This window comes from Amphibalanus amphitrite, unplaced genomic scaffold (assembly GCF_019059575.1).
Source record: "Amphibalanus amphitrite isolate SeventyFive unplaced genomic scaffold, NRLGWU_Aamphi_draft 000044F_arrow, whole genome shotgun sequence".
Classification (NCBI taxonomy): domain Eukaryota; kingdom Metazoa; phylum Arthropoda; class Thecostraca; order Balanomorpha; family Balanidae; genus Amphibalanus; species Amphibalanus amphitrite.
In genome coordinates, this window is record NW_024881540.1 from 610,278 (window position 1) to 635,873 (window position 25,596).

A 25,596-nucleotide genomic window follows, 5' to 3' on the forward strand; every position below is an offset into this window, starting at 1 on the left:
TTTTTAGAGGATTAGGTAAATGCTGTGATTCTAAGGTATGTCGTGCTTGTTGGATTCTCATTTTTCAAGTTTCGAATATTTCAAATAATACCCAATGAGTCATAACAAAGGAACCGTTTTTACTAGAATCTGAATCACTCAAATAATGATGTCGGTATGTTTGATTGATTGTACGGTTGCTAACAAATGTTTACGAAGAAACGGTTATATTTTTTGCGAATCTTGTGAGATAGCATTCTGTTCAGGAACTTTGATAGGAACAAATTATGTTTTTAGTAAAGGCTGATTTATTTACTTTAAATTTCATGCTTCAACGCTAATGTAAGGTGTATGCATTTATTTAGTAGTAGCATTCTTCCTTGCTTCCGTTTTGAAAGTCAAGCGAATCTGGCGCATGCAAGGCATGCCTAGCGCATGCAAAATATTTCAAGTTTCACATTCAATTTGCATATCATTTTTTGAGAAAAAAATATATTAGCGGGTAAATTCCCTCTTTTATTGATGTAATTGCTGTATGATATTGAACAAACCCTCCGTGTTCATATTTTATTATTCTGCAGTTTAATGAGAAATAATTGAAACAATTCATCTTTCCTCCCGACCCCGGCCTTGGCCTGCCCCGGCGGCCCCGGCCCCTTGATATAGCTTGCAAAATGGAATCGTATCACTTCAAAGACCTGAAGCCATCTCCTGACAAGATGTTCGCCTATACTGAAGATATCAAGGATGTTCCTTTGATTTTAGACAATGGTAAGATCATGATTAAACAACTAGCAAATGTCTTGTTGGGAAGTGCATTTTGGGCTTCAGTAGGGCAGACGTCACATGATGGTTATCTAACGAAGGAGAGACGCTTTACCTGTATATGCTTCTTAAACCTACAACCTACAAATGTACAAACCTACAACATACAAAGCAAGGCTATATATACAAACCTACAGTGGCTCTCCTTGGTTGGAAAAGCTTCTTGTGATGTCCACTCTAGATATGCCCATTTTTCATCCATTACTAAACTGTTGCAAAATTAAATACAAGCCCATGAGAATTATCATCAGAAAAAATGGAGGAAAGGTCACATAATGCATAGGTATTTTATTTAGGCATAATTTTTTCATTACAAAGGATGGCATGTTTAAGGAACACCAGTTCAAGTTCAAGAGCACTTGGGAACAGAATACTGTTTTTTTTTTCCATACAGTAAGTAAAGGGAACATGCATGAATGCTAAGGTAGTTGTTTAGGTACTCACCATTTAAGTAGTTCTAATTCAACATTTTTTGTGTACTTTGTTTACAGGTTCATACACAGCCAAGGTTGGCTGGACAAATCAGCAAGACCCTGCCATGATCTTTAAAAACCTCATCACAAAGATCAGGAAGGATAAGATGAAAAAGGTATTGTTTTGGCTATAGTGGTTTGGTTCTGGATCCTTATAAGCAGAGTATTGTTGCTGAAAAGGTTTATTTTCCTTACTAGAGGCCAGACCAGAGGGCTACACCTTCCAGCCCTGATGACAAGTACCTACTGATGACAAGTATATTTACCTGAGTATCTAATGAGTCTAGTGATACCTACCAGAGGTTGGGTTCTTTGTAATTAGCTTTCAACCAGTTTGAGGCTGGGACTTATAGCTGCATTAGTTGGCTCAATGTGGGGGCTACCAATGTGGGGACTAACAGTAAAGTAATCTTGTGGGCCTCCATCAAGTTACTGCAATGCTGCTGCTATCTCAAAACCCAAATTTGTGCTGCCTGCACTTGCAGGCTAAATAATGATCTGCACAGTTTGGATGTTCATGTCTGGCACTGATGACAGGCAATAGTGCCACAAGGCAAAAACCCAAATTACAACCCAAGTTTTTCAATTACAAAAAGAAAAATGACACCTAGAATGGAGGATCAAGCAGCCCCCTCTTCAAACTGCTGAGAAGAGCAGCACAGAAGAGTATGAGGTGCACCAAGCAGGGATATAAACACCAGCCCACACCAATCACCCCAACCAATCTGCAGTGAGACCCCGCCCAGGGCGGGATCGAGGGGAACCAGCGCGCGGACGTTCTGGCGAAACAAGCCCTGCCCTGCCCTGCCCCAGGACGTCGTGCCTTCGGACGCCCGCTCGCCGACACGGGCAGTCAGTCCCTCGGGCGGCCACTGGTCAGTGGCGCGACAACTGGTCCGATTCTTTATTTAAGCCCATCTTCTGAAGCACGCTGCCGCTTCCCATCCCCGGAGAGGACCGGAGGGCTGCTGTTTCGGTGCACCAGATGAGGGCGGGCCACGCCCACTGGGGCCGCTCGCTCCAGTACGTACCTGATCGGCCGTATCCCCTCCGAGGCGTGCCATCAGTGACCGGACAAGCGGTGTCCCGCGCTCTGCGCCGTGTGCCGGAAAGAGGCCGATGTGCAGGAGCACGTGCTGCTCCGCTTTCCGGCCCTCTCTGGCGCCCACTTGCGGCTGGCGGGTAGTGTCCACATCGACCCGTCGCGGCTGCGAGACGCCGACATGGTGGCTGCCTTGGTGGTCGGCTACCATCGCCACAGGGATGGTCCTGCTGACTATCCATAGTAGTTGTCAACTACCACTGATAGCCTCGTAACATGCTACGAAGGCACGGAAATTACTTAGTAAACGTGCAACTGGGTGCTAACTTCGAAATCAGCTCCAAAAACTACCCTAGAAACATGGAAAACTATAAAAGTGAACCAAAGTCATCAAAGGCGGCCCTGGTGGCGCAGTCGGTTAACCCGGCCGGGCCCGGGGGGTAATCCCAACCACCGCAGCCCGGGGGGGGGGCGTTTTTCGCCCCCCCCCCTGTCTAACTCCGTAAATAAGGAAGCTACGGAAACAAAAGCGATACCAAACGAAAGGTCCTTACGAGACGATTCTAATGCACCTAAATTTTTTTACCTCAGGTCAATTTTCAAGGTCAGAGGTCAAGGTCAAAGGCCAAAACCGGCATATGTGTAGTGATCTCAAAGTAAGCCTTCTAGAGGACGGCAGGCTGCATCAAACCGGCAAAATTGGGTGTCAAACGAAAGAAGAGAATCTGAGGATTCTGAAAATGTGCTCCAAATTCAAGGTCAAGGTCAAGGTCACGCTCAAAATTGACCTCAAACTTGGCACTTTTTCGCACATCTTGCGTGCTAACTTCCAAGATGTTTTGAAATGTTTTGAGGCTTATCAGTTCCCTATTTGTGGTTCATCTTACGATACAAGGCTGCTCAAAGGTCAAGGTCACAGAAGAGTATCCCTGCTAGAGGCTATTTCACTGATTCAAGTTAGTAATAATAAATAAGACAATTTTGCCATCCGGAAGCTCTAAATGAAGGCTTAGAGGAAAATAGATGCCAGATTCGTGATCAGCGGGTACAAATCCATCATAAACGACCTTTCATGTGTCAAGGTCAACCAGAGGTCATTCGAGGTCACATGAGGTCAACATGAAACTTGACCTTTTCCGAACAAAATATATATCATTCGACGCGGCTTGACAAGGCGAATGCGATGGTACCACTGCCGTAGCTCTAGAACCATTTTTGTCGAAGTTATTTGCGAAAAACTAAAACCACATTTCGGGGTCGTTGACCTGACCTCTGACCTCAGGTCACCAAAACTATTTTTCTATTTTTCTCTAGGTCAAACGCTACACAGCCGTGCTCGTAATTTGTCTTTATCTCTAAAACTCTATTTTTAGCAGCTATTTGAAGTTTGCGTCTGTGACGCCGAAGTTTGCCGTGCAGGGGTCTAGAAAAATGGACCTTGTGACGTCATCAAGGGGGCTAGGTCCAAATTTTTTACTTCAGAAGATGTCAAATTGATGGGAGAAAAGGTACTGAAAGTTTCGCCTTCCTATCCCTAAGCGTTCGGGAGTTATCGCAAATATTCGCCAGGGGGGGGGGCGAAAAACGCCCCCCCCCCGGGCCCGCGAGGGTTAAGGTGTCGGCCCGCGGTGCGGGCGATGCCGGATTCGGGTTCGATTCCCGGTTCCGCCCGTTCCGCCAGGAGGGCCAGGAGGAGGAGGAGCCCTCCTGTAAATGGGCCACAAGTGCCCGTTGGAGGGAGGCCTGAATGAAAAAAATAAAATAAAAAAGGTCAATGACCTTGACCTGTACTTCACGTGACCTTGACACCAACCGCAATGCATGGGACATCATTTCACATGCTTGAATGTTTACAACCACAAAAAGACTGGAAACGCACGGATACTGTGAGCTGACATACGCCGAATCGCAATTCCGGCCAAACATGGTCTCGAGATGACTCATGAAATGTTAGGGAAGGCTTAGTTGATTAACTCGATGGTAGGTACTGAAATTTTCGTCGCGATCCGTCCTATTTTACTCGAGTTGTTCGTGAAGAAGAAAAAACGAAGGATCGTGTTATCCCAAATAAGTCGATGTTTAAGATACTTTGATTGTCAAGGAATCTTTTTTATTCGACTTAATACCAGATTGGCGCCGTTTGTGACGCTGCTGCCACTGCTGTTTTGCCAGGACATGGAGACGCAGATAGGTAACGACATCGTGAGTGTGGAGGCCGGGCGGCTGAACCTACGGACACAGTTCGACCACGGCGTGGTGACGCACTTCGAGGCGCAGGAGACGCTGCTGGACTACTCGCTGACGCACCTGGGGGTGAACACGCCGGACGGCCTGCAGCACCCGATGGTCATCAGCGAGCCGCCGGCCAACCTCAACTCCTCGCGCGCCGGTCAGTCGCAACTCACCAATCGGCCTGTCTCTGTCAGGATGACGCACGTGTCCTTCATTTTCCATAGTGATTGTTTCGTTATTTCGCAAATACTGGGCGAATCATGTTGGGGAACAAATATACCCATTGATATTATGTTAATTACTCCGCTATTAAACTGCATCGCCACCTATCGACCTGCGTCGGAGATCGGCGATCGATTAAGTTAAGTATGGACCTTTGTTGACACTGTATCTAGATAGCATGGGTACTCTCGCACATTGCCAGCGGGAATAACTGCTCAACTATGCTCCAGCTGACGATGGCTTGTTCGCCGAAGCGTGCTTGATACGGTCGTTTTGCCGGTAGCCATGTCGGAGCTGTTGTTCGAGTGTTACCGGGTGCCGTCCATCAGCTACTTCGTGGACGCCCTGGCCAGCCTGCGGTACAACCAGCCCGACTGCCGGGACGCGCTGGTCATTTCCTGTGGCTACCACACCACACACGTCATACCCGTGCTGGGTGAGTCGCCCAGGGTGCAACCAGCGACATTCACTGCACGGATACGCGCACAACGGTTTGCTTTTACTGCCTCCTATTTGACATGAGCGTGAGATGAGTTGAACGTGAGTCTCATAGGTTAACAACGTGCGACCAGTGATATAATTGTGAATGGTCCGAAGGTTACTGTTCAGCGCACTGAGTACTTTGCTCTTCCCTAATCGTTCAGTTCTTTACCGACTCCGGAAGCTGAGGATGACATCGCTAAGCTAAGACCCGCGTTGCCTGACGCTGTCCCCGTTCGCCCATGTGACAGACGGCAGGATGGACGCGGGAAATGCTCGCAGGATCGGCGTCGGCGGCTTCCTGATGACCAGCTACCTGCAGCGCCTTCTGCAGCTCAAGAACCCGTCGGCCCTAGCGGCCATCACGCTCTCCCGCGCCGAGGTATGTGCTGGAATTGACAAACCGAATAATGACGTTTTCTTTTAAATTTGTTAAACCCTGATGTCGATGACTTTGATGTGATGTACTTTTGGCGTAATTTCGAATATAGAACCGAAGCAAAGACCCGCAGATACGTCTTGGCGCATTGAACCGCCGCAGTTCAGCTGCTGATATGCCGTTTCTGGCGGCTGTTCATATGAGAGTCCTGCTTTGTAACCATGTTGACGGATTCACTTGTCTGTCGACCCAGTGACGTACCCGCCCCATGTCGCGTCGGCAGCATGCCAGCGGCCCAGTTCTACCACGAACGCAGACACGAACTGCCTGGCTTTTACCCACACTTGACTGGGGCCGCTCGCTCGCCAGGAGCTGCTGCACGAGCTGGTGCGGTTCAGCGGCGATTACGGCTCGGATTTGCGGCTCTGGGCCGACCCCGCACACCAGAAGGAGCATACCAGACCAGTTCAGCTGCCGGTTACCATAGCAACCGGCTCGGAGCAGCCGCGTCCTTCACAGCCAGCGGCCGGGGAGGCCAAGGACAAGAAACTCATCGCCAAAGCGAGAATGCACGAAATGCATATAAAGAAAAGACAGGCGTTGGTAGGTTTATTTCTGTTCTACTTTCCAGTTTGCTTTCTGTGATGCTCTCCGTTGGTATGTGACCCAATCAAACATCGAAACTAAGCTATATTTCTATCGCTAAATGCAGCACTCGTGATGACTAAAATTTGACATACCGATCTGGCCGTCAGATTTCAGAGGACGAACGGCGGCTGGCCCGGGCCCGTCAGTCGGGCGAGGGTGACGCTGAGTATCTGCAAGAGCTGGAGCGTAGGATCGAGGCCGGCCGGACCAAGCTGGCGGAGCTGGCCGAGCGCGGCCGGGAGACGCCGGTGCGGCTGTCGCCGGACGCCCTGCAGGCCCGGCTGGGGGAGCTCGAGGGCAGACGGTGAGTAGCGACACAGGGAAGAGTCAACCCGGATATGACGGATGCGGGCCTGGAAGAATCATCACTGCCGGTCTGACACCGAATACGACACTCTTGAGATGATATGATAAATGATTAAATACGTTGCAGTATAAACTAACCGGCACTAATAGGTTAACAAAACACCGAGAATCTGTTTAGCTAGATGGATAAATGTGTATGTATGCTCTTGCCGCTAACATCTCGCGAATCCCTGGCCGTTCCAGCCGGGAGCTGCTGGAGCGGCGTGCGGAGAGGCGGCGGCGGCGCGCGGAGATGGCCCGTCGCCGCACGGCTGCCAGCCAGCAGCGCATGCGCATCATCAGCCAGCTGGCCTCCCAGCGGCCCACCAAGGACGACACGTTCGGCGCGCGGGACGAGGACTGGGACGTCTACAAGGCCATCAACGTGGTCAGTGAACGCCACACAGCGTCAGTGGAGAATCAAAACGGCGCGTGAGCGAGGCGTTTACGTGACGGAAAACGCCAGTCGATAAATCGAAAAAAAATAAGTAACATGTTTCAAAAATAAGTAACACATAAGTACAATGTTGACCTGTGAACTGCTTTCAATCAAATAAGTCGTTATTGTGTGGAATGTGACTGCCCTGCTACGACTGAGGTCAAAGCACGGACAGTCGGTGGTTTCTTAGTAGCCGGTACCGTACGGGTTTCGTCCGACCTCTGAGTATCTCCTCTCGCTGTCTGGCGGCGGCAGGACGGCGGTGACAGCGACTCGGAGGCAGACGCCGAGGAGCTGACAGAGGTCGAGGGTCGTCTCCGGCAGCTGGCGCCCGACCTGGCCTGGTGTCAGCCGGCCGCCGGCGGAGCTCAGCCCCACCAGATCCAGCTGGGCACCGAGCCACTGCAGACCGCCGAGATCCTCTTCCAGCCCAGGTCAGACAGGGATGGGTGGTGTTCAACGTGTTCAGCGCGCCGGGAAAGGCGTGTGTGTAGTGATATCACGGAGTCACGGACTTTTGTTTTCGATTGCCGATAAGCCATGCGACACAATCTATGTGTATATTGCGATTCACCGATAGTACGACTTACGAGTAAGTCGACTATTAAATACACTTTTGCCTTCAGGACACGCTACTTATTGTATCGAAAGAAATAGAAAATGCACTCGCACTTCACATGTGCGACGCAGTCGGTAACATTGTGTTTTGGCTCCACAGCATGCTGGGCCTGGACCAGGCGGGTCTGGCCGAGACGATCCAGTTTGTGCTGTCCAAGTACCCCGCCGAGGCCCAGCAGCGGCTGGCGGGTAACGTGTTCGTCACTGGTGGCGTCAGTAACGTGCCCGGTCTGCGGCAGCGGCTGGAGCACGAGCTCCGACAGATGCGGCCCTTCCAGTCCAGGTGAGCGCGCAGCAGATGGAGGAACAGTAGTTGTAAACTGAGCAGCAGCAGCAACCGTGACGGTCTCTCGTAGAAGGGAAGGGTCCAAGCTTATTTCGAAGGGGGATGCGGTGCGCAATGAGCAGTTTCTCTTGAAAGTTTTTTCTTCTTCTTTCTAGCATTGTGCTTCGAACGATTTATAAACAGCAATGAGTTGTTGTAACGGTCGGACCGCCGTCATGACTCTTGATCGACGCAATTATCTTAAAGTACCAATTACAGGATGCGTCATGGCTGACGCTCTCCCGCGGATGCCGCTTAGCCAGTGGCTATCTTTGTTGTAGGTTAGTTTCAGCCTACTCTGTGTATCGGCAGTGTCTGTGCGGCGTTGTGAGTTGTGACAGACTCTGTGCGTGTTTCAGTTTCGCCGTGTCGTTGGCAGACTGTATCGGCGCCTGTGTGTCTGTGCGGCGTTGTGACAGACTCTGTTCGTTGCAGTTTCGCGGTGTCGGTGGCCAGCTCGCCCTCGCTGGACGCGTGGCGCGGCGCCCGCTCCCTGAGCGCCGCGGGCCAGCTCGAGTACGTCTCCCGACAGCAGTACGTCGAGTGTGGCCCCGACTACCTGGCCGAGCACGTGGCCTCCAACCGGTACTGGCCAACCCCGGCCGAGCCGGCGGCCGGCCAGCCCGCCTGAGGTCAGCCAGCAGCGCCGCTGCAGCCCGCCAACTGAACTGTGAATCACTTGTTTTCGTCCACTGTGCCCGTGCAGTGAGTGGTCGGATTTTGCGTGCATTCCGTAGTATCTTTGTTTGTAAGGTTCCGGCCATTTCGAACTTGATCCGTTTGCAAACGTCCTGCATCGACTGTCTGTTTGCAGATTGATTGAGCCATCTATTAACGGATAAGGTTGTCAATAAATGATGCGGAATAATCGGATTATTAAATGCTAAGGCCACTTGTGGATAGTAGAAAACTACAACAGGGCTGCAGCTAAGGGGTTAAGTGCAACCTCGGCAAGAGCCGAGTAAGTCACTCAGTGGTTTTGCAGTTTATTGCAAGGTTTTCGACAGATATTTCACAATGACAAGGTAGGTATCCAGCCCGAACTGGCTTTGCATCTTTGCAATTCTGCACCGGGTTTGGATCGCTAAATCGCGCCACGGGATACATTAAGCTTTGTAATGAAAACAATATGTGCCGAAAACGTACCAAATGTGCTGGAGACATTAACCCGCGCACCGACGGGGGTCTGCGCCAACTTAGTACCGACGGGGGGGGGGCGGATGACCGCCCCCCCCCTGAGATCTCGAGAACGAAGCAAGATAGCGACAAGCGGTAAACGGCATCGGATACGCACGGTCAAGATCTACAATTTTTACTAAGGTCATTTTCAGGTCAGGTCAAAGATGACGTCACAGGGGTCGAAAAAGTAAAAATGGCGGCGCTAAATATGGAGAGAGTTTTTCTCGAATAACTTTCGAATTAGTCAAGATAGGAACAAACTAAGGGCATCATCGTGATCCTCTCGTCAATCCGCATCGAATGATATATATGTTGACCTCGAAAGGTCAAGGTCAAAGGTTGACCTCAGGTCACGTGACCTCGAGGTCATCATGTATATCATTCGATGCGTCTTGACGAGCTGAACACAATGAGACCATCCACGCGTCTGTATCTTGTTCCTGTACGGAGTTATTGGCCAAAAACCTTTGGTGACCTTTGATGACGTCACATGACCTCACAGCTGCCCAACAGCAAAACAGACCTCAAGGTAGTGAAGGTTGATCGTATATGAAGTCATGTATGGTATATGGGGCCATTCCGACCCGTTTTAGTGGTAAAAACAGGGAGTTGATTTTTCCCCCATTGACTTATAATGGGGAGGTCGCGAAATTGACCTGACCTTAGGTCACCGATATCAAAATTCCGAGATATACAAATTGTAGCTACTAATGACCTAATAACATCCTGCGACTTTCAAAGGCCTCCGACATCTACTGTAGCTCTGGCACGGTGACAAAGTTGCAAAAAAGTGACTTGAGGTTGGGTCATTCAAAGTGACCTGGTGACCTGACCTTGAAAGGTAGGAGGTTCAAACTTGCACACCATGTGTAAAATTGATAAGGGAATAGTCATACCAAATTTCGCGGCGCTACGCGCCGCGGTTTTCCCGCTATTTGCGAAAAACCTCAGGGGGGGGGGCGGATATCCGCCCCCCCCCGTCGGTGCGCGGGTTAAAAAGAATGCAGGCGCCACTGTCGGTCATCAAAGTTCACAGTCCGTACCTATTTCAGCAATGCATTGTATGTATATTGTTTTATAGTCTTGAGGAACACCTCCGGCCCCACCCCGAACGTTTTGGCGTCGTAGTCCGTGCCCACGGCTACAGAAATGGCATATGGCAGAAATGGCATGGAATAGACAGAAATGGCTTCGCAGCTTCTGACAACGCTCCAACGCCGGAGTAACACAGCTAACATTCCCTGGCGAGGAAAACTGAACCTCTTTTGCGGCGCTTCGACGAACCCATAATGCCAAGGGCTCAAACCCGGGAAATCGATGATACGAAATTGAACGGTACATACCAACAGTGATTGACGCCGATATCAGTATCCGCTAGGGTGTTTGTCATCAACGAACTATGCTATCTCTAGATCGGTCTGATTGATTGCGTGCCAATGTGACAGCCGATGCCATATTGTTATGCTATATATTTCGACAAAAATGTCTACATTGGAGGGCTTTCCAAAAATCTCAAACAAAACGCTATGAAACAAACCAGTCTGATGATGATGCAACACCGAGCCCTAAAAAAAAATATCACCGAACCCGGCACCGGCGGGACAGATAATCGTGCTAGCTTTGACGATGGCTGTGAGGCGGCAGGTGATTTGCGAAGACGGAATGTGCGTACTACTGTTTTCCAAAATCAAACAAGAGTTGTCGACGAAGAAAAAGCTATAAGATGCTAAACGAGTGTAAATCATTTGAAGGAATTCATGTTCCACATAGTTACTTTCGAAACGAAACCAATACGGTGAGTTCAGGTGACCAGGTCACTGAAGAGAATCCGTAAAACAGCATCGACCGGTGTAGAATGCAGCTACCAGCTAACTGCCGCGGCCTCGCAACAGCTAACACAGAGTCAGAGGACCGACACGGTCCGAAACACGAAAAAAACGCGTCAGCTTTGACACATGAATGAAAGGCGGTTTTCGGCTGATGACCGGACATCTCGCCCATACCTCAGTAACGCGCTCACAAATACATGTCGATCCACAGTGCACTTAGTGGCTGTTTGACCCACACCAGCCGGGCAGCCGGGTGGATTCATATTATGACCATCACAAGCGTTTTCCGACACCCACCCGCAGAGTCGAGTCCGTGTAGTCAGTCAGACCTTGCTGAGTTTGGTCCAGCTGTCGAGTGCCCAGTTGAAGACGCGGTCGGTGTCCTCCGGCTGCACGTGCAGGAGGAGGCGGCGGGCGTCGGCGGGGTCCGTGCAGGCCATCAGTGCGCGGCTGTGTGTCAGCAGCAGACTGACCGCCGTCAGAGGCAGGATCCGCTCTGCGCCGGCCACCAGCCGGTCCACCAGACGCTCCACCTGACAGACAGACACGCAGAGACACAGTAACGCACACGGTAACCGACTCAGCGACGATGAAGAAAATAATTGTACTGACTAAGTGATGCATGTCATAATTGTTCGCTTTTTAGTGATGTTACATTGTACAAAACAACGAAATCTCCTACAAGCACAAGGTTCTCGTGCATGTCGCAGAGGCAAATTAGCTCATAGAACACGCTGACCGTGAATTTTATTGGTTAATAGGTTTAGGGGAGTGTCTAGGGTAGTTATTAGCAGGCGACCCACCGACGACCCGGGCAGAATGCCGCAGAAGAGCCGCTCCGCCCAGTGGCGCAGCGGGCTGTCGCGCTCGGCACTCAGCACACCCAGCTGACTGAGATGAGCGGCCAGCGCCGGCTGTTCGCGCTCCAGCTGAGCCGTCAGCCAGGGCAGCTGGCCGGGCAGCAGCTTCAGCGCACCGGCGGCCAGCGTCCACAGTCGCCAGCTCACCCAGCAGCGCTCCGCGGCGCCGTCAAACAGGTCAGCCACCAGCTCGGCCACCTGCAGGGCGGGAGACGGTGTGAGACACAGACACCGGGCGGATTCGGCTGCAGACAGTCAGCTGATACAGAATGGCCGGATTTCACAGATGTGTAAAGTCACGGGCACGGCTGCTAGAGACAATGACAATATGAATTAAAAGGCACAAATCAAAGCCTATGATCAATGCTGCGTTTGCTGTGAGCGAACCGTTTCTAATCAACGGCGCTGAACCAGCCCAGTCGCATTCTCGAGATCTATAATATCCTCTATTGGTGTCAATCGGTTACCGAAAAATTCGGTTACCGAAAAGATGTGCTGACCGATTCGGTAATTGGTCGGTCAGGCCACCCAAAAATCGGACATTTTCGGTCACCCTGTCAGTGAAACCATTTTCAACAAGAGAAAGCATTCCATTTTTTTCCTAGTTAAATGCAATGTACCCTTAGCCAATGTACCCTGCAATCTACCCTTAGCAATGTAACTTCTACCACAAAATGTATTTTGCAGTGGCTAAGAATTGGCTGAACTTGGACTGAAATGCTATTTCCCATTATTTTCCATCGGAATTTACCAAATAATTGGGGGTAAAATAATAGCAACTAGAATTTCGGTCAAATTTCGGTCAAATTTTGGCTTGGGATGTTGTCGGTCGGTATTCGGTCGGAAATGTTTCCCAAATTTCGGTTTCGGTCGGTATCGGTCAGCCATTTTTTGGAAAATGACACCACTAATATCCTCCTTCACAGGCATCAGAATTCCGATCGCAGGAGTTGGTTCAAGCAGCTCTCTTCGGAGGCCTCCTACCGCTGAGAGCTCGGGCCACCGGCCGTCCATTTCTGCTCACCTGCAGTTGGGGCGCGCTGTTCTGGTCGTCGATCTGAGCCGCGTCCATCGCCACCAGTCGGCCCGAGTTGAGCAGCCAGCCGAGCCAGTGGACGAGCGCCGGCGGCGTGTCGTCCGTGACGTGGCCCAGCAGGCGCAGCATGTGCTCCGTGTCGTCACAGGTCTCCCGGCGGCGCGCCGTGACGAACTCGGCCGCCTCGGGGTGGCACGGCTGTCGGCAGACCACACAGTCCGAGCTGACGTACAGTTACCGCCGTTCGTCACTGGCCGGCGGCAGCAAGAAATCGCAAAACGCCGCATGGTTGATTTTATTCTCGCATGGTCGTTCAAGCTTCTTGGATCGGGTGCAGAACATAAGAAACTCCAGCGGGGCGCAAAACCAGCACTGACGCTCACCTGGACTTTGAGCAGCAGTTTCCAGACGAGCGGCCGGTACATGGCGGGCAGCTGGAGCGCCGTGCGCACCGCTTGGGCCAGGCGCCCGGCGTCCGCCGGCACCTCGCCCAGCAGCGGCTCCAGCGAACGCTTCTCGTCACCGCGACGGAAGCCCACCTTCCCATAGTACTGGGACCGAAAGTTGCGCTCGTCCGTGGAATTCATCTGCGAAGAGGGAAAAGAAACCGGTATTCCGTGAAGCTTAACTGTAAGGATAGGTAGGTACTTTCATTTACGACTTTTATTTATTCTTGAATCTTAAACAAGTCCTGCAGGCTGCATCAGTACCAACATCAAGCATTGCCAAGAATGCACTGGCGATTGCACTTTGGTGAACCATTCCCGCAATGACGAATATCGGTTTACCTTTCAGCGTCGTCTGGCGGTGGGCTCGCGCAGTCAGCGGTCGGCAGGCGGGTCCAGCGGCGGCACGGGCCCGACACGCGCCGTCAGCCGGTCGAACAGCTCCGAGAACTGGTCAAGCTCTGTGTTGAGCTGGTCGACGCACTGCTGACGCTCGCGCTGCACGTCTGCCACCTCTGCGCGCAGCGTCTCGAACGTCTGCCGCACCTTGGTGAGCCGCAGCGCCACCTCGCCCACGGTCGCCTGAAGGACAGCCATCCGTTCTCACTTTGGACAGGACAGACTCCGGCTCGCAGCTGGCTGCCGAATGACGGTTAGGATCGTCTGTTTGTTGAGGTTTTCGGGCGCGTTGACGCGAGCTCAGTATGCGTCAATGACAATAAGGATGTATAGAGTATACTTGAGCATACTTATTAGGGCACCTAATTTGAATTATGAGGAAAAACAGAGGCGCGGATGCCCGACAGTTCACTACTCACAGAAAATGAAGTACGTACCTGGTCACCAGCAGAGTTCGCGTCAAGCTCACGTAAAATGGATTCTACTTCCGAGTCCACTTTACGAAACTGCAAACAAAAAACATCAATATCTTCAGCATTAGGTACGCCATTCCGGGCATGAGTTGGTAGTCGGCGAATGGTGGTCGGAAGACGCTGTACAGAAAATGAATGAACACTTGCCGGCACTTGCCAGTTGCCATTCTGCATTCTTTAGCGGCACATGATGGCGCAAGTTGGTTCGACCCCTAGCCTGCTTGGCCGTTATTCAGGTAAAGCTTCAAAAAATAAGAAGAAGAATCATAACTAGTGTACAGTATACAGTTTTTCGCACCGCCGTTTTCAAAAACGGGGGCGCGGAACGCCGCTGTTTTTGGCACAACTTTTCATGATTGACTCGCCGCGATGAGCTGCATCGAATCAAATACCCCTTTTATGCAAAAATATCAACTTTGAAGTTTGACTTTTTTGACCTGACATTGACCTGACCCCCACCAGGAAGTGACCTAAACCGTTTCTGATGGTCTTATAACCAACACCATTGAGTTGGAAATGAAAAATTAGCCATAAAATATGCATAGCAAAGCCCTAGTAACATTGGGTTCATGTGCTGACCCTTGCGTGACCTGACCTGTTATCAGTGACCTGTAATAGCAACATATGTACTAGGCAACTGTCGCCTTATCGCTGATTTTCGATAAAATGCGTTTTACTCGATGTTAAAGCGCATTCCCTAGAAGACCCGTGAACAGCACAACATTTTATCTTTGACCTGACCTGTGACGTCATCGGCGACCCCGAGGTCAATGAAATTACTATTCCCTTAGCAAATTTGATAGGGCTTTCGAACACCGTTTGAATTTTGCGGATCCGTCCAGTAGGTAGTTACAGAGAAACGGGGGGGGGGGGGCAAAAATAGCCCCCCCCCCCCACCACCACCAGGTCGCTTTATAAACAGACCCCACCAGGGTGTGGGTTAGGGTCCAAGGTCATCGGTTCACCTGCCAGGTCAGGTCAATGACCCAAAAGTCGGAAAAGTCGGGACCTGTTAGAATGTCGTAAAGTGTGGCTGCTATGGGGTTTTTCGGGATGCTGATCACGAATATCATGTTAGTTTTGATCACAGAAGATGTATTCATGCACTTAGGCAGCTCGGGTCAGGTCAGGTCAACCAGTCGGCAGTCAGGTCAACCTGCCAGATGTTTGTAGTACCTACGTGTCAACCGCTTCAGACAGCTTCGTAACATGTCACGAAGGCACCAAAACTACTCGTACTTCGCAAATGTTAAAATGGTTGCTAAATTCGAATTCAGCTTTTAAAAACTAGCCTAGAAACATGTAAAACTCGAAAAAAGAAACCGAGGTCATCAAAGGTCAATGACCTGACCTGACCTTCAGGTCACCCTGACGCCGACCCTAATACATGGGACCAGCATCTTATCACATGTTTGAACGCTGGAGACCACGAAAAGACTGCAGACGCGCGGCTAACGCGGGCCGACATACGCCGAATCGCGATTCTAGCCAAACATGGTCTCGGCAAAAAGGTTACAGGTCAAAGGTCATTAGCGATTAGGGTCAGGGTCATGACATTTTTAGGATAGGTGTGAGATTGATTAACTCGAGGGTACTGAAAGTTTTGTCGCGATCGGCCGCTTTTTACGAGTTTTTTTTTCGAAAAATCTTAGGAGGCCGTTTCGCCCCCCCCCCCCTACGGGGCGCGGGTTAACAGTTGTTGCTGTTTGGAAGCCAAACCGTTGATGTTAGGTCAAATCTGAGGACACACCGCAGAAAGAGCAGGAAAAAAGCTATCGAATGAAATTTTCAATTACAGTTGTTGCTGTTTGGAAGCCAAACCATTGATCCCAGTAAACATGCCGACGTCGGCCCGACGTCGGGCCGAGGCTCGGCCCGACGTCGGCCCAACGTCGGTTCAACCTCGGCCCGACATCGGCTGGACGTCGGATATGCCCGCATGTTCCGACGTCCAGCCGAAGTCCAGCCGACGTCGAGCCGACGTCGGGCCGAGATCGTCTGCCGAGGTTGACGAGATCGTTTGTCGTTGGACCGACGGGGCCGACGTCGGCATGTTTATTGGGACAACGCGCCAAAAATATCAACCGGCGGCGGGATTCGAGCCCCCCAGTCGCCGACGTCGGCATGTTTACTGGGACAACACGCCAAAAGCATCAGCCGGCGATGGGATTCGAACCTCATGTCATTCGAACGAGAGGTTAGTGCGCTAACCACTACACCACACAGCCAACTAACCAACTTGGTTTGTTTTGTTGGGTTATGCCCTTTCGGTCTGACAAGACCATTTCAGACCCGGAAGGATCATAGGATGGAGACATTGGTCTTCTTGGCGAGCACCCTGGGTCCAGTTCATATAGAGTCCCTGGTCCCATTGCTATTACGTGACACTTATTGGAAAGGGCGACCCCACAATGGATTCATATAGCCACTCTTACACACCTGCACCAACGTTTCCCAAAGTGTCTGTACTGTGTTGTACTGTGTACTGGCAGCGCTGATCTGTTTCGCCGGCTCGCTCATGTTGGCGCGCGCGCAGGCGGGTCAAAGTTCGGATGTGCCGGCGGCCGGCAGCGGCGAAGGCCATCTGCAGCGGCCGCCGGGCAGTGGGGGTCAGGCGGAGGGGAGGATCGGGTTTGCGCGTCGTTCGGTGTGCAGGTGCCGACCGCGGCAGTGGAAATACAGTTCCGGCTTACAGTGCCCCTTTGATAAGTGGCACATTGGCAAAGTGACACTTGCCGACTGGCCTTTCTATATGAACTGGGCCCGGCCCTGGTGAGTTGCCGGGGCTGAGCCTGACCAAAGGATAGGCCGAGAAGCCCCCAAGCACTCACCGCACCCGGCTACGGGCGAGCTCGGCTTACGGGCAATCCCAAATGGGAATGGGATAAAGTTTCCCGTCCAGTCCGGATCAGGGGGTTGCGGCGTGGAGGAAGATTTGAGTTTCCTGAGGATATTTTGAATACAGAAGCTCTTTATGAAACATGAAACATGTATTTTATATTATTTTAACGGTCAAAACAGCGGCCGATGTCGGTCCGACGTCGCCCAGACGTCGGCCCGACGTCGGCTGGACCTCAGCAATTGATCTCGGTCCGACGTCGGCCCGACGTCGGCTGGACCTCGGCTGGACGTCGGAACATGCGGGCATGTCCGACATCCAGCCGACGTCGTGCCGAGGTTGGACCGACGTCGGGCCGACGTCGGCATGCCGATGCCGAGTTGCCGACGTCACGCCGACGGCCGACGTCGGGCCGACGTCGGCATGTTTACTGGGATGTTAGGTCAAATCTGAGGACACACCGCAGAAAGAGCAGGAAAAAAGCTATCGAATGAAATTTTCAAAGGTGCTGTAGCTTTATTTGCTTCCATGTTATGCACAGCATTGTTGAAAATTGTTTAACTAGACCAATTTTTAACTTTGATGACCTCTGGTGACCTGACATAAAAATACCCAAAGTATTTTACTGGTTATTTTACACACTCTTTCGAATGCCACTTATACGAATGCCACTTATACATGGCCCAGGAGCTGAGTTAGACAGGGGGTGTGGATTAATGCCCCCAGCACAACAAAAACTCAGACCACCAGCACAACTCAGGTTAACAGCCTGTCCACTCAAATCAATTGTCTTTTAACTCAGATGTGGTTATTAAGTTGACAGCCTGAAAGTGGGTGGTACAAAGTACAAATTTTGCTACACAGAGGTAGGTAGGTACTCACCAAGGCCTCTAGTGTATCAACTGCGGCTGCAGTGCTCATTCCGATTATGTAAGATGAATTCCCTGGAAATGAAATTAAATGATTATGAATATTTCAGCCAGACTCAAATCCACTGTTGACATTTAACCAGGGTGGCAACTGGCAGGCAATTGCAAATTGCACCCGATAAGCAATTCAAAGGGAGACCTTTGACGACTAAAGCACGCACAAATTGACCTCTCTGCGCTGCAAATGCCAAAAATAAAAACTATGCTAAAGAACGGTTTCAGGCAGGCATTATGTACCTTTTAGGATGGGTTACAAAGGGTTGGATTGTAAATTAACATGTGCAAAATGTCTAAAAGCGAATAATGGCTAATTATTGCTAATTTAATGCCAATTATGGCGCAACTGTGACATTGCGGTGCAGAGTAACAAATGCAAAAAATATCACCGGTATTCAATCATTTGAGGTAACTAGCTGCTTACCTCCTCAGTAAGCAAAATGTCCGACTGTGTACGATTTCTAAATTGATAATAAATCCGTGGGAAATGCCGTGCAATCCCCCCACAAACGGGTAGCACCGCATTTATGACATTTATAATTGGACAGCAGTATGCGCACAAATATTGAAGACTTTTAGTAAAACTCTCGTAAAGGGCGACATCAAGAGGAAATTCTGATAGATACGGGCATACTGATACGGGAAACGGAATGCGAATATTCTTGATGTTGATACTGCTGAGTTGATACTTGATACTGAGTTGATACTGAAAGTGCATGTACATTCTCCCCTAAACAATGGTCAATGGGCTACATGAATGTAGAAGGCTGAGGCATTGTGCGTGGACCAGAGAAGCGACAGTTTAAAAAAATCATTTTTCTTCGCTCCCTTACATGAACATTAGGGACCAGAATGAATAGAAATGCTGAGCAAGCTGTGACAAGGGGATTGTTTCTAAAATTGCCTTAGAATTGTCCCTTTGGAGGAATTTATTAAAATATAGCGGTTAATTGCTCATTCAGAGAATTTTGCGATAATTTTCGCTAGTTGATACACTTCTACCACTGCTAAAAAATATGCATTTCAGTCAACATTGCAGTTAAAGGTATTATCAGGGTTTTTTCCGAAATTTCGGAGTTACTCAGTGAAACGTGTAGATGAAGGTGGCTGAGGCCCCGATCCGAAATCATTCGTCTCAAAATTGCCTAATTTCCAAATGGTGGGCCTCCAAAGTTGATCCGTCTGCCAGCCAGTACCTGGAGGAGGCAGTACCAAGTACTCGGATACATTTCCCTATAAGTCCATAGGCTTAACACTAGCTAGAGACTTCTAGAGATATTTTGTATGCCAGATAAGGCCGTCGCATACCAGATAAGGCCGCAATGGCCGTTCAACGTTACGTGGGGAAATTGGAGAAATCTAAAGACTTTTTTCTCTCTGACGTCTCCACTCCGCAACTGGCAAGCGTTGTTAGCATTGGCTCGTGTCGTCGTAAATAAGATTTGTTTGACGGATATTCCGTTAGTTGAGTGTGTTGTTGTAATTTCTGAGGCTGTATGAGTTGGACGGAATGGCGCCATCCCGCCAAGTGCGAAATCGGCGGTGTAGTGTGAAGGGTTGTGGAAAAACAAAGGCTGATTGTCATTTGTCCCGGTCTCAACTTCTTCCATGTTCCGAAAACCGTGTCAAGTAAGTCCAATTTCAAATCCTGGAGATTGCGGGGCAGGCACTAAGTGAAAAACAGTTGCATATTTTACGAAATTGTATTAATATATGTTTTTATGTCAAACATGCACAAATGTAATGATCAAATGTTTGAAGTGTTTGAAGTGTTTGAACACACAAATGTTTGAAGTGTTACTCATACATCAAACAGTAAGGCGTACGAGTAAATTGTGTGGATGAAGTCTGAGTGGTCCGAGGAAAAAAAAAACAAGCGAACTTGACCTAAGTCCTAATATTACCTATTACCTAATAACCTACTAAACTACAGCCTCCCACGAACCTACAACCTACATGCTTCAGCTTACAACCTACAACCTACAACTCGGAGTTCATCTACACATATAACTAAAGTACTCAATGTACTATCTGTGGTTACTTGTTATCTGTTACTTGTACTGGAATGGCAAGCCTTGCAATTTTCCCAGACCTTTGATCACAAAGTCATGCTGTTTTTAGGAGACTTGGTTGGGTGGCTGTCCTAGAAGATGGCTTGGCGGACAAGCAGGTTGACGAAGCACTTGTGTGTAGCTGCCACTTCAACCCTCAAGATCTTTTGCTTGGAGAAAGGGCTAGAACGTCACCACATGCCGTACCGTCAATAGCAGTCGTGGAAGGTGGGTTTGGCATTTCCTTTGTAATTGAACTGGTTTTTAGCACAACTTGTAAAAGTGGCACGAACATTGTTACATTGAACACTTGATGTGATGTAGAACCTGATAGCTGATGTTGAGTCTTCCAAATTGTATGAACAGCAGCTGGTGCATTGAGCCTGACAAGTGACGTTGGCACCCTAGTAGTCTCGTGTTTGAGTGTGGTCACCTAAAAAACTTGTGTGTAACCAACCATAAAGTTTTTAAATATAATTTTGGGATAATATTGATGTGGTGTGTTTTGGTCATATGGCTTGGATGGTGACTAACACTAATTAAGGAATGCTTCTTCACGACAATCTCCAGTCTCCTGAAGCACCATCATCTATATTTTCTTCCCAGGGATTCATCCCTGAATCACAATCATTACCTAGGCCAGATAACTTTGCTGGGCCACATGGTCAAAACAGTTGCAGCTACAGGGTAGGTATACCAGCTGTACATGTATTTGACAGACTAAACATTCTTTCTGTACATCTGGACAGGTTAACTTGATAGGCGGCCGGCGCGCGCCCATCGGCACCGGCGGCCGGCGCGCGACCATCCCATCGGCACCGGCGGCGGGCGCGCGCCCATCGGCACCGGCGGCCGGTGCGCGCCCATCCCATCGGCACCGGCGGCCGGCGCGCGACCATCCCATCGGCACCGGCGGCGAGCGCGCGCCCATCCCATCGGCACCGGCGGCCAGCGCACGCCCATCGGGCACCGTCGGCGGGCGCGCGTCCATCGGCACCGGCGGCCAGCGCGCCCATCCCATCAGCACCGGCGGCGGGCGCGCGCCCATCGGCACCGGCGGCCGGCGCGCGACCATCCCATCGGCACCGGCGGCGAGCGCGCGCCCATCCCATCGGCACCGGCGGCGGGCGCGCGCCCATCGGCACCGGCGGCCGGTGCGTGCCCATCCCATCGGCACCGGCGGCGGGCGCGCGCACATCGGCACCGGCGGCCAGCGCGTGCCCATCGGGCACCGGCGGCGGGCGCGCGCCCATCGCCGGTGCGCACGCGCGCGCCCATTGCATAGAGAGGTGATGTGATTGACCCTGTTGGCCCCCCCCTCCCCCACCCTCTGACCCGCCCGCGCGCCCCGACAGGTCGTCGTGTAGCGCGGCGCTCCGCCAGCTGCTGTGCTGGGGTTGGCGGCGCTCAGCAGCTACCAGCTGATGCAGCGCGCCGTGCTCGCTCGCCGCGGCGCAGTGTTTATAGCGCGTGCGCCGGGCGCTGACGGCAGTCGTCTGGCAGCGACAGCTCTGCCGGTGACGGCACACGCTGCTGCTGCAGAAACTGGACAAGGGCCTGCTTGGGCTCCTGGTCCTGGATCGGTACGCCGGCTCAGTCACCTGATGACGGCGGCGCAAAGCGTGACCTACCCGCCCTACAGCCGGCCCAGCAGGGTGAGTAGTGAACTGAGTACTGAGTAGCGCTCAGAGTTAGCTTGAAGTTGTTTAACATGATGCACTGTTCTTCATGAGTCGTCCCCATCGCTGCTTGTGACTTGCAAGTTCCCTCTTTTTCGGCAGTGCGTCCCAGCAGCGATTTTCACCTCTGAGAAGTATAGTTGCCGTACTAGTGAAAAAGTGTATATCTTTGAAATAAACATTCCGTTTCATCTGCCCACTACCACTAACGCCCCTCTGCCCTCTCCTGCAGCGGACGGGGAGACCCACCTGACCGCTCCTTCCCCCTGTTCTGCTGCAGGCGGGGAGGCCCGCCCTGACCTTCTCCTCTACCCTCTGCCCTCTCCCGCAGCGGACGGAGAGGCCTGCCCGGGCCCAGTGCCGCACGGAGAGAGGCGGTGGCGCTGGAGGCCAACACCCCGGCTCGCGACCTGTAGCTGACGGTGCTGGAGCCGCGAGTCACCGTGTTGGCTGGCCATGGGAACTTGGAAAAGGTGGGTCTCCGCGCAGCGGAGGAAGGGGCGGCGGCTGACAGTGGTGGCCGCCAACGGGGAGCTGGGCGGCGTGGGTCCATGCATAGCGGGGATGTTCGAAAGGACAGCATCAGCTGCATTGTTTGAAGAGCTGCTGCAGTTGGGCGTTGAGATATGATCGCAGACTTGCAAGGAGATGGGCTCCTGAGATGCGTGCTTCGATGATCCGGCTGATCGCTGTTCTATGAGGTCGTATTACCCGCCCGCGGTCACCAGGCCGGGGAGGTATATACGTCTACAGCAGCTGTGTTATTTGTCTGTCCCGGTTGTATCACCCAGTCTTCCCCCGTCCTCAGGCCGGTGAGGTGCGTCTCCAGCTGCGCTGTCAGACGATCCAGTGGAACGAGCAGCAGCCCATGTACCCGTCCCGGCTGTGCCGGTTTGTCTCCCAGCTTGAGCGGCGCCGGCCGACCGCTGCGCTGCTCTACAACTGCCACGTCCACACACGATGCACGGTCAGTCATTATACCGAGTAATGCTAATTATAACCGCGGGTGTTTTGTTAGAATGGCCCTGAGAGTGTGCCTTTGTTGTGTGATTATTGTTGAGTGCGTTTTCTAGTTGTGAAGTACACTGTGGTAGGCTCGACATTACTACTCATTAGAAGTGGCGGGAACACTGCCCCAATGCCCTATTGTCGATTGGAAATGAATAACTACAGCCGCGGCTCCTGACTGTATCCCTCCTCAGCCTCGGTCTACTGGAAGGCGCTGCTGGCGCCGGCCCTGTGGGCCGGCTCCCAGCACCCGCTCACAGAGCAGGTGTGCCACGCCGACTGGCTGCACTGCGCCGACGACCGGGGGACCGCCGGCGCTGAGCCGGCCGGCTCGCAGCTGGACCTGCCACTAGAGACGGACCTGTGCGACCTGGACGTGCGGCTGTGTCAGACCGGCTGGTGCTGGGCCGGCGCCGCCCGGTGCGCTGTCAGCTGGACGGCCGGCCCGTGCTGGCCGCGCCCCAGGAGGCCGACGCGCCGGCTCCCGGCGGCGGCGGCGAGCGGGCGGTACCAAGATACCTATAAGAAACAGGTAGGTCCGATGTTTTGAGCAAAGCCCCCGTGACGTCATTATCATTTTTTATGTGGAGAATTCTGCCTACAAATAAAATATCCTACATACCAAAATTCGTATTATGTAATGAAAAATTACAATCTTTCAATTTCATCACGAAAACTATATAATTTATTTTGAAAAATTAAAGCCCTTCAAGCGTTTGTCCCAACCCCCGCTACAACTTTGGTCACGTGACTACGGTGGTAAACTTTGCTTTTTGCAATGTTGTGACCTAAACGGAAGTAATAAATGTTGAAGATGTATTATTTATGTTGTTTGAAGCAGCAATCGTGTAACTAGATTATGAAATTATTTATAAACTGCTGTAAAGAGGTCACGTGATGCTACCAGATTATGTACACGACAGCATCTTTTTGAACTTCGATTTCGAGTACTTGTACCTTCTTTGAGGCCTAATAATGGACGTTTTCAGACATGAAATGAAACACTGAATCTAATGACGCCAATATTTAATCCTTTTTGCACTTCCAGACTGAGATATCCTGGCATGAACTTTGGTCAATTTGTGTGTAAAGCCTATGGTGAAGGGAAAACTTCACGCCCAGCTGACGTCACAGACCTCGGCTACCAAATCGTGTCCGGTGGGGGTCGGGCGGTACGGGCGCTGCTGCAGCTGCCGACAGCTGCCGCCGCCGCGGACAGCTGCCCGCTGCTGGTGGTCGTCTCCGAGCCGGCCCTGCTCTGCTGGCAGCCGGCACTGCTGCTCTGGCTGTCCCTGGCCACTCAGCTGGCCAGCAGCTGAGTGGCCCGGCGCCGCCGCCACTACCCCAGCCGCCCGAGCCGCCGCCGCCGCCGCCATGGATGTGCCCCGGCCGCAAGGACACTCGGGTACCTCGCGATCGGCACGGAGCCACACCACGGAGAGGAACCTACCCGCAGTGTCACCCAACACCTCCGCTGCGGCGGCCGTCTCCCCCACTCCGCCGGCGCCGCCCGCCGCTCCGACTTTGGCCTGGCTGCCGGCCCTGGAGCGTCTGGAGGTGCGCCTTCAGATCAGCGCGGTCACCGTCACCGTTCCGGCCGGTCCAGAGAGCGGCGGCGGGGCGGCCGGGGACGCGGAGCGGACGGCGGACCCGCTCCCGGCCGCGGCCGGCCACCACCCGGCGCCGGTACCGGGCCGGGTCCGCAGCAGCAGCGACTCGGGCCACCGGTGCTGCCTGCACGGACAGCTGGTCTCTGTGCTGCCGTCAGTCCGACTGGACAGCGCTGCGCTCAAATCGGCCGCCCTGCCGACAGTGCCGGAGGTGCCCGTCCAACTCACCAGACCTTCAGCGGCCGCAGGTCAGTCGCGGCCGCCGCACGGCCAGCTCATACCGGCCACTGAGGAGGGCTTTTCCATAAAACTCTCAGTGCTAGTGATTTTGGCATTGGCATGGGGGCGGGTATTAGTACTCACTACTCACCCTGCTGGGGCCGGCTGAAGGGCGGGTAGGTCACGCTGTGCGCCGCCGTCAACAGGTGACTGAGCCGGTGTACCGATCCAGGACCTCAATTATGATTATAAGTAAAACGGGATGTAGGGATGAAGTCAGCTTGTGCTCAAGACTGACGTCATGACAATCGACACGTGAATATAACGGGCATGTTTGCTCCTTGCTGTCGTGCGGGCATTCGAATCTCTCCCAGTTTGTTGGCCCGTGTCTCTCTCCCGTCCCCCGGGTCTCTCCGCCGGCTGACTCCGCTCTGTCTGTTCCAGCCGGCTCCCAGCTGCGCTCGCCGAGCCAGACGCAGCAGGTGATGTCGCCGTCGGTCGTGGTGCGCGACTGTGCGTCCATCCCGTGTCCAACGCCCCCCCCCCCCCACACCGCGCGCTGCTGCCGGGCCCGCCGTCGTAGTTTTATGGCCTTGCGCCGTCAGTCGCCAGCTGGTGGTGGCGACCCGTGATCGCTCGCGTACGTTCGCCGGCGCGCCCATTGCAGAGAAGGGGTTCGCGCATGCCCATTGTAGAGGGGCGCGCCCCTTGCGGAGGCGGTACGCGCTACGCTGTAGACAGTAATGCTTGTTGGGTAGCCCCTTTGCACATTGTTTGTTCATGGATGTAAATACAAGTTACATGACTGATGAGTGTAATGCTTACATTTTTGAACTAAGAAATGCCACAGGGCAGGTTACCTTGGTGAGTTTCTGATATCAACATACTGAACATAAGAGCAGAATAATTATCCATAGAGCGTTAAGGATTTTAGCCACCGAATTCACCAGTCAGTAATTGCACATGGTGGCACCATGAGCATGAGTACCTTGCCTTGTCCGATCCTATTCACAACTAGCAAGTAGAATGTGGGAA

At 52.1% G+C, this 25,596-nt stretch overlaps 4 protein-coding genes and 1 long non-coding RNA gene across 7 annotated transcripts; 4 read left to right on the forward strand and 1 right to left on the reverse strand.

Annotated features, from left to right (window-relative positions):
- The first annotated feature begins 398 nt into the window (after positions 1-398).
- LOC122377419 (actin-related protein 5-like) lies at positions 399-8,875 on the forward strand. Of its 2 annotated transcripts, none has more exons than XM_043357421.1 (11): positions 399-750; positions 1,296-1,393; positions 4,492-4,708; positions 5,057-5,209; positions 5,505-5,635; positions 6,002-6,235; positions 6,388-6,584; positions 6,830-7,013; positions 7,320-7,498; positions 7,783-7,965; positions 8,443-8,875. In XM_043357421.1, the coding sequence occupies exons 1-11, from the start codon at positions 654-656 to the stop codon at positions 8,636-8,638; spliced, it is 1,869 nt and encodes a 622-aa protein (XP_043213356.1). In that variant the 5' UTR covers positions 399-653; the 3' UTR covers positions 8,639-8,875. The 2 variants fall into 2 exon arrangements, with proteins under 2 accessions (XP_043213356.1, XP_043213357.1); XM_043357422.1 differs by having other exon boundaries at positions 435-481.
- Positions 8,876-10,637: 1,762 nt separating this feature from the next.
- On the reverse strand, positions 10,638-18,585 carry LOC122377420 (TBC1 domain family member 7-like). Of its 2 annotated transcripts, none has more exons than XM_043357423.1 (8): positions 18,419-18,585; positions 17,951-18,012; positions 14,194-14,262; positions 13,700-13,939; positions 13,295-13,498; positions 12,900-13,109; positions 11,819-12,073; positions 10,638-11,548 (listed from the first exon to the last, which is right to left on the reverse strand). In XM_043357423.1, exons 5-8 carry the CDS (start codon positions 13,496-13,498, stop codon positions 11,339-11,341), a joined length of 879 nt encoding a protein of 292 aa, XP_043213358.1. In that variant the 5' UTR covers positions 13,700-13,939; positions 14,194-14,262; positions 17,951-18,012; positions 18,419-18,585; the 3' UTR covers positions 10,638-11,338. The 2 variants fall into 2 exon arrangements, with proteins under 2 accessions (XP_043213358.1, XP_043213360.1); XM_043357425.1 differs by lacking the exon at positions 18,419-18,585 and adding an exon at positions 18,235-18,306.
- A 565-nt stretch (positions 18,586-19,150) lies between these two features.
- Positions 19,151-21,981, forward strand: LOC122377421. Its single transcript, XR_006255862.1, has 3 exons — positions 19,151-19,623; positions 20,116-20,273; positions 21,401-21,981. It is a non-coding gene; the product is annotated as an uncharacterized LOC122377421 (long non-coding RNA).
- A 98-nt stretch (positions 21,982-22,079) lies between these two features.
- LOC122377384 lies at positions 22,080-24,051 on the forward strand. Its single transcript, XM_043357339.1, has 4 exons — positions 22,080-22,197; positions 22,533-22,691; positions 22,927-23,228; positions 23,923-24,051. Exons 2-4 carry the CDS (start codon positions 22,685-22,687, stop codon positions 24,049-24,051), a joined length of 438 nt encoding a protein of 145 aa, XP_043213274.1. The 5' UTR covers positions 22,080-22,197; positions 22,533-22,684.
- LOC122377422 (translation initiation factor IF-2-like) lies at positions 23,908-25,371 on the forward strand. Its single transcript, XM_043357426.1, has 2 exons — positions 23,908-24,590; positions 25,006-25,371. The coding sequence occupies exons 1-2, from the start codon at positions 24,107-24,109 to the stop codon at positions 25,191-25,193; spliced, it is 672 nt and encodes a 223-aa protein (XP_043213361.1). The 5' UTR covers positions 23,908-24,106; the 3' UTR covers positions 25,194-25,371.
- The last annotated feature ends 225 nt before the right edge of the window (positions 25,372-25,596 follow it).

Bases quoted from the DNA above. Each gene is read 5' to 3' on its own strand.
- LOC122377420 (XM_043357423.1), bottom strand. From the start codon at position 13,498: ATGAATTCCACGGACGAGCGCAACTTTCGGTCCCAGTACTATGGGAAG. The intron at 12,074-12,899 runs GTGAGCAGAAAT...CCCGCCCTGCAG, and splicing joins ACAGCGCGCCCCAACTGCAG to GTGGCCGAGCTGGTGGCTGA. The intron at 11,549-11,818 runs GTGGGTCGCCTG...TCTGTCTGTCAG, and splicing joins GCATTCTGCCCGGGTCGTCG to GTGGAGCGTCTGGTGGACCG.
- LOC122377422 (XM_043357426.1), top strand. From the start codon at position 24,107: ATGGATGTGCCCCGGCCGCAAGGACACTCGGGTACCTCGCGATCGGCA. The intron at 24,591-25,005 runs GTCAGTCGCGGC...TGTCTGTTCCAG, and splicing joins CAGACCTTCAGCGGCCGCAG to CCGGCTCCCAGCTGCGCTCG.
- LOC122377384 (XM_043357339.1), top strand. The intron at 23,229-23,922 runs GCGAGCGGGCGG...GCGCTGCTGCAG, and splicing joins GCCGGCTCCCGGCGGCGGCG to CTGCCGACAGCTGCCGCCGC.
- LOC122377419 (XM_043357421.1), top strand. From the start codon at position 654: ATGGAATCGTATCACTTCAAAGACCTGAAGCCATCTCCTGACAAGATG. The intron at 6,236-6,387 runs GTAGGTTTATTT...TCTGGCCGTCAG, and splicing joins TAAAGAAAAGACAGGCGTTG to ATTTCAGAGGACGAACGGCG. The intron at 7,499-7,782 runs GTCAGACAGGGA...TTGGCTCCACAG, and splicing joins GAGATCCTCTTCCAGCCCAG to CATGCTGGGCCTGGACCAGG.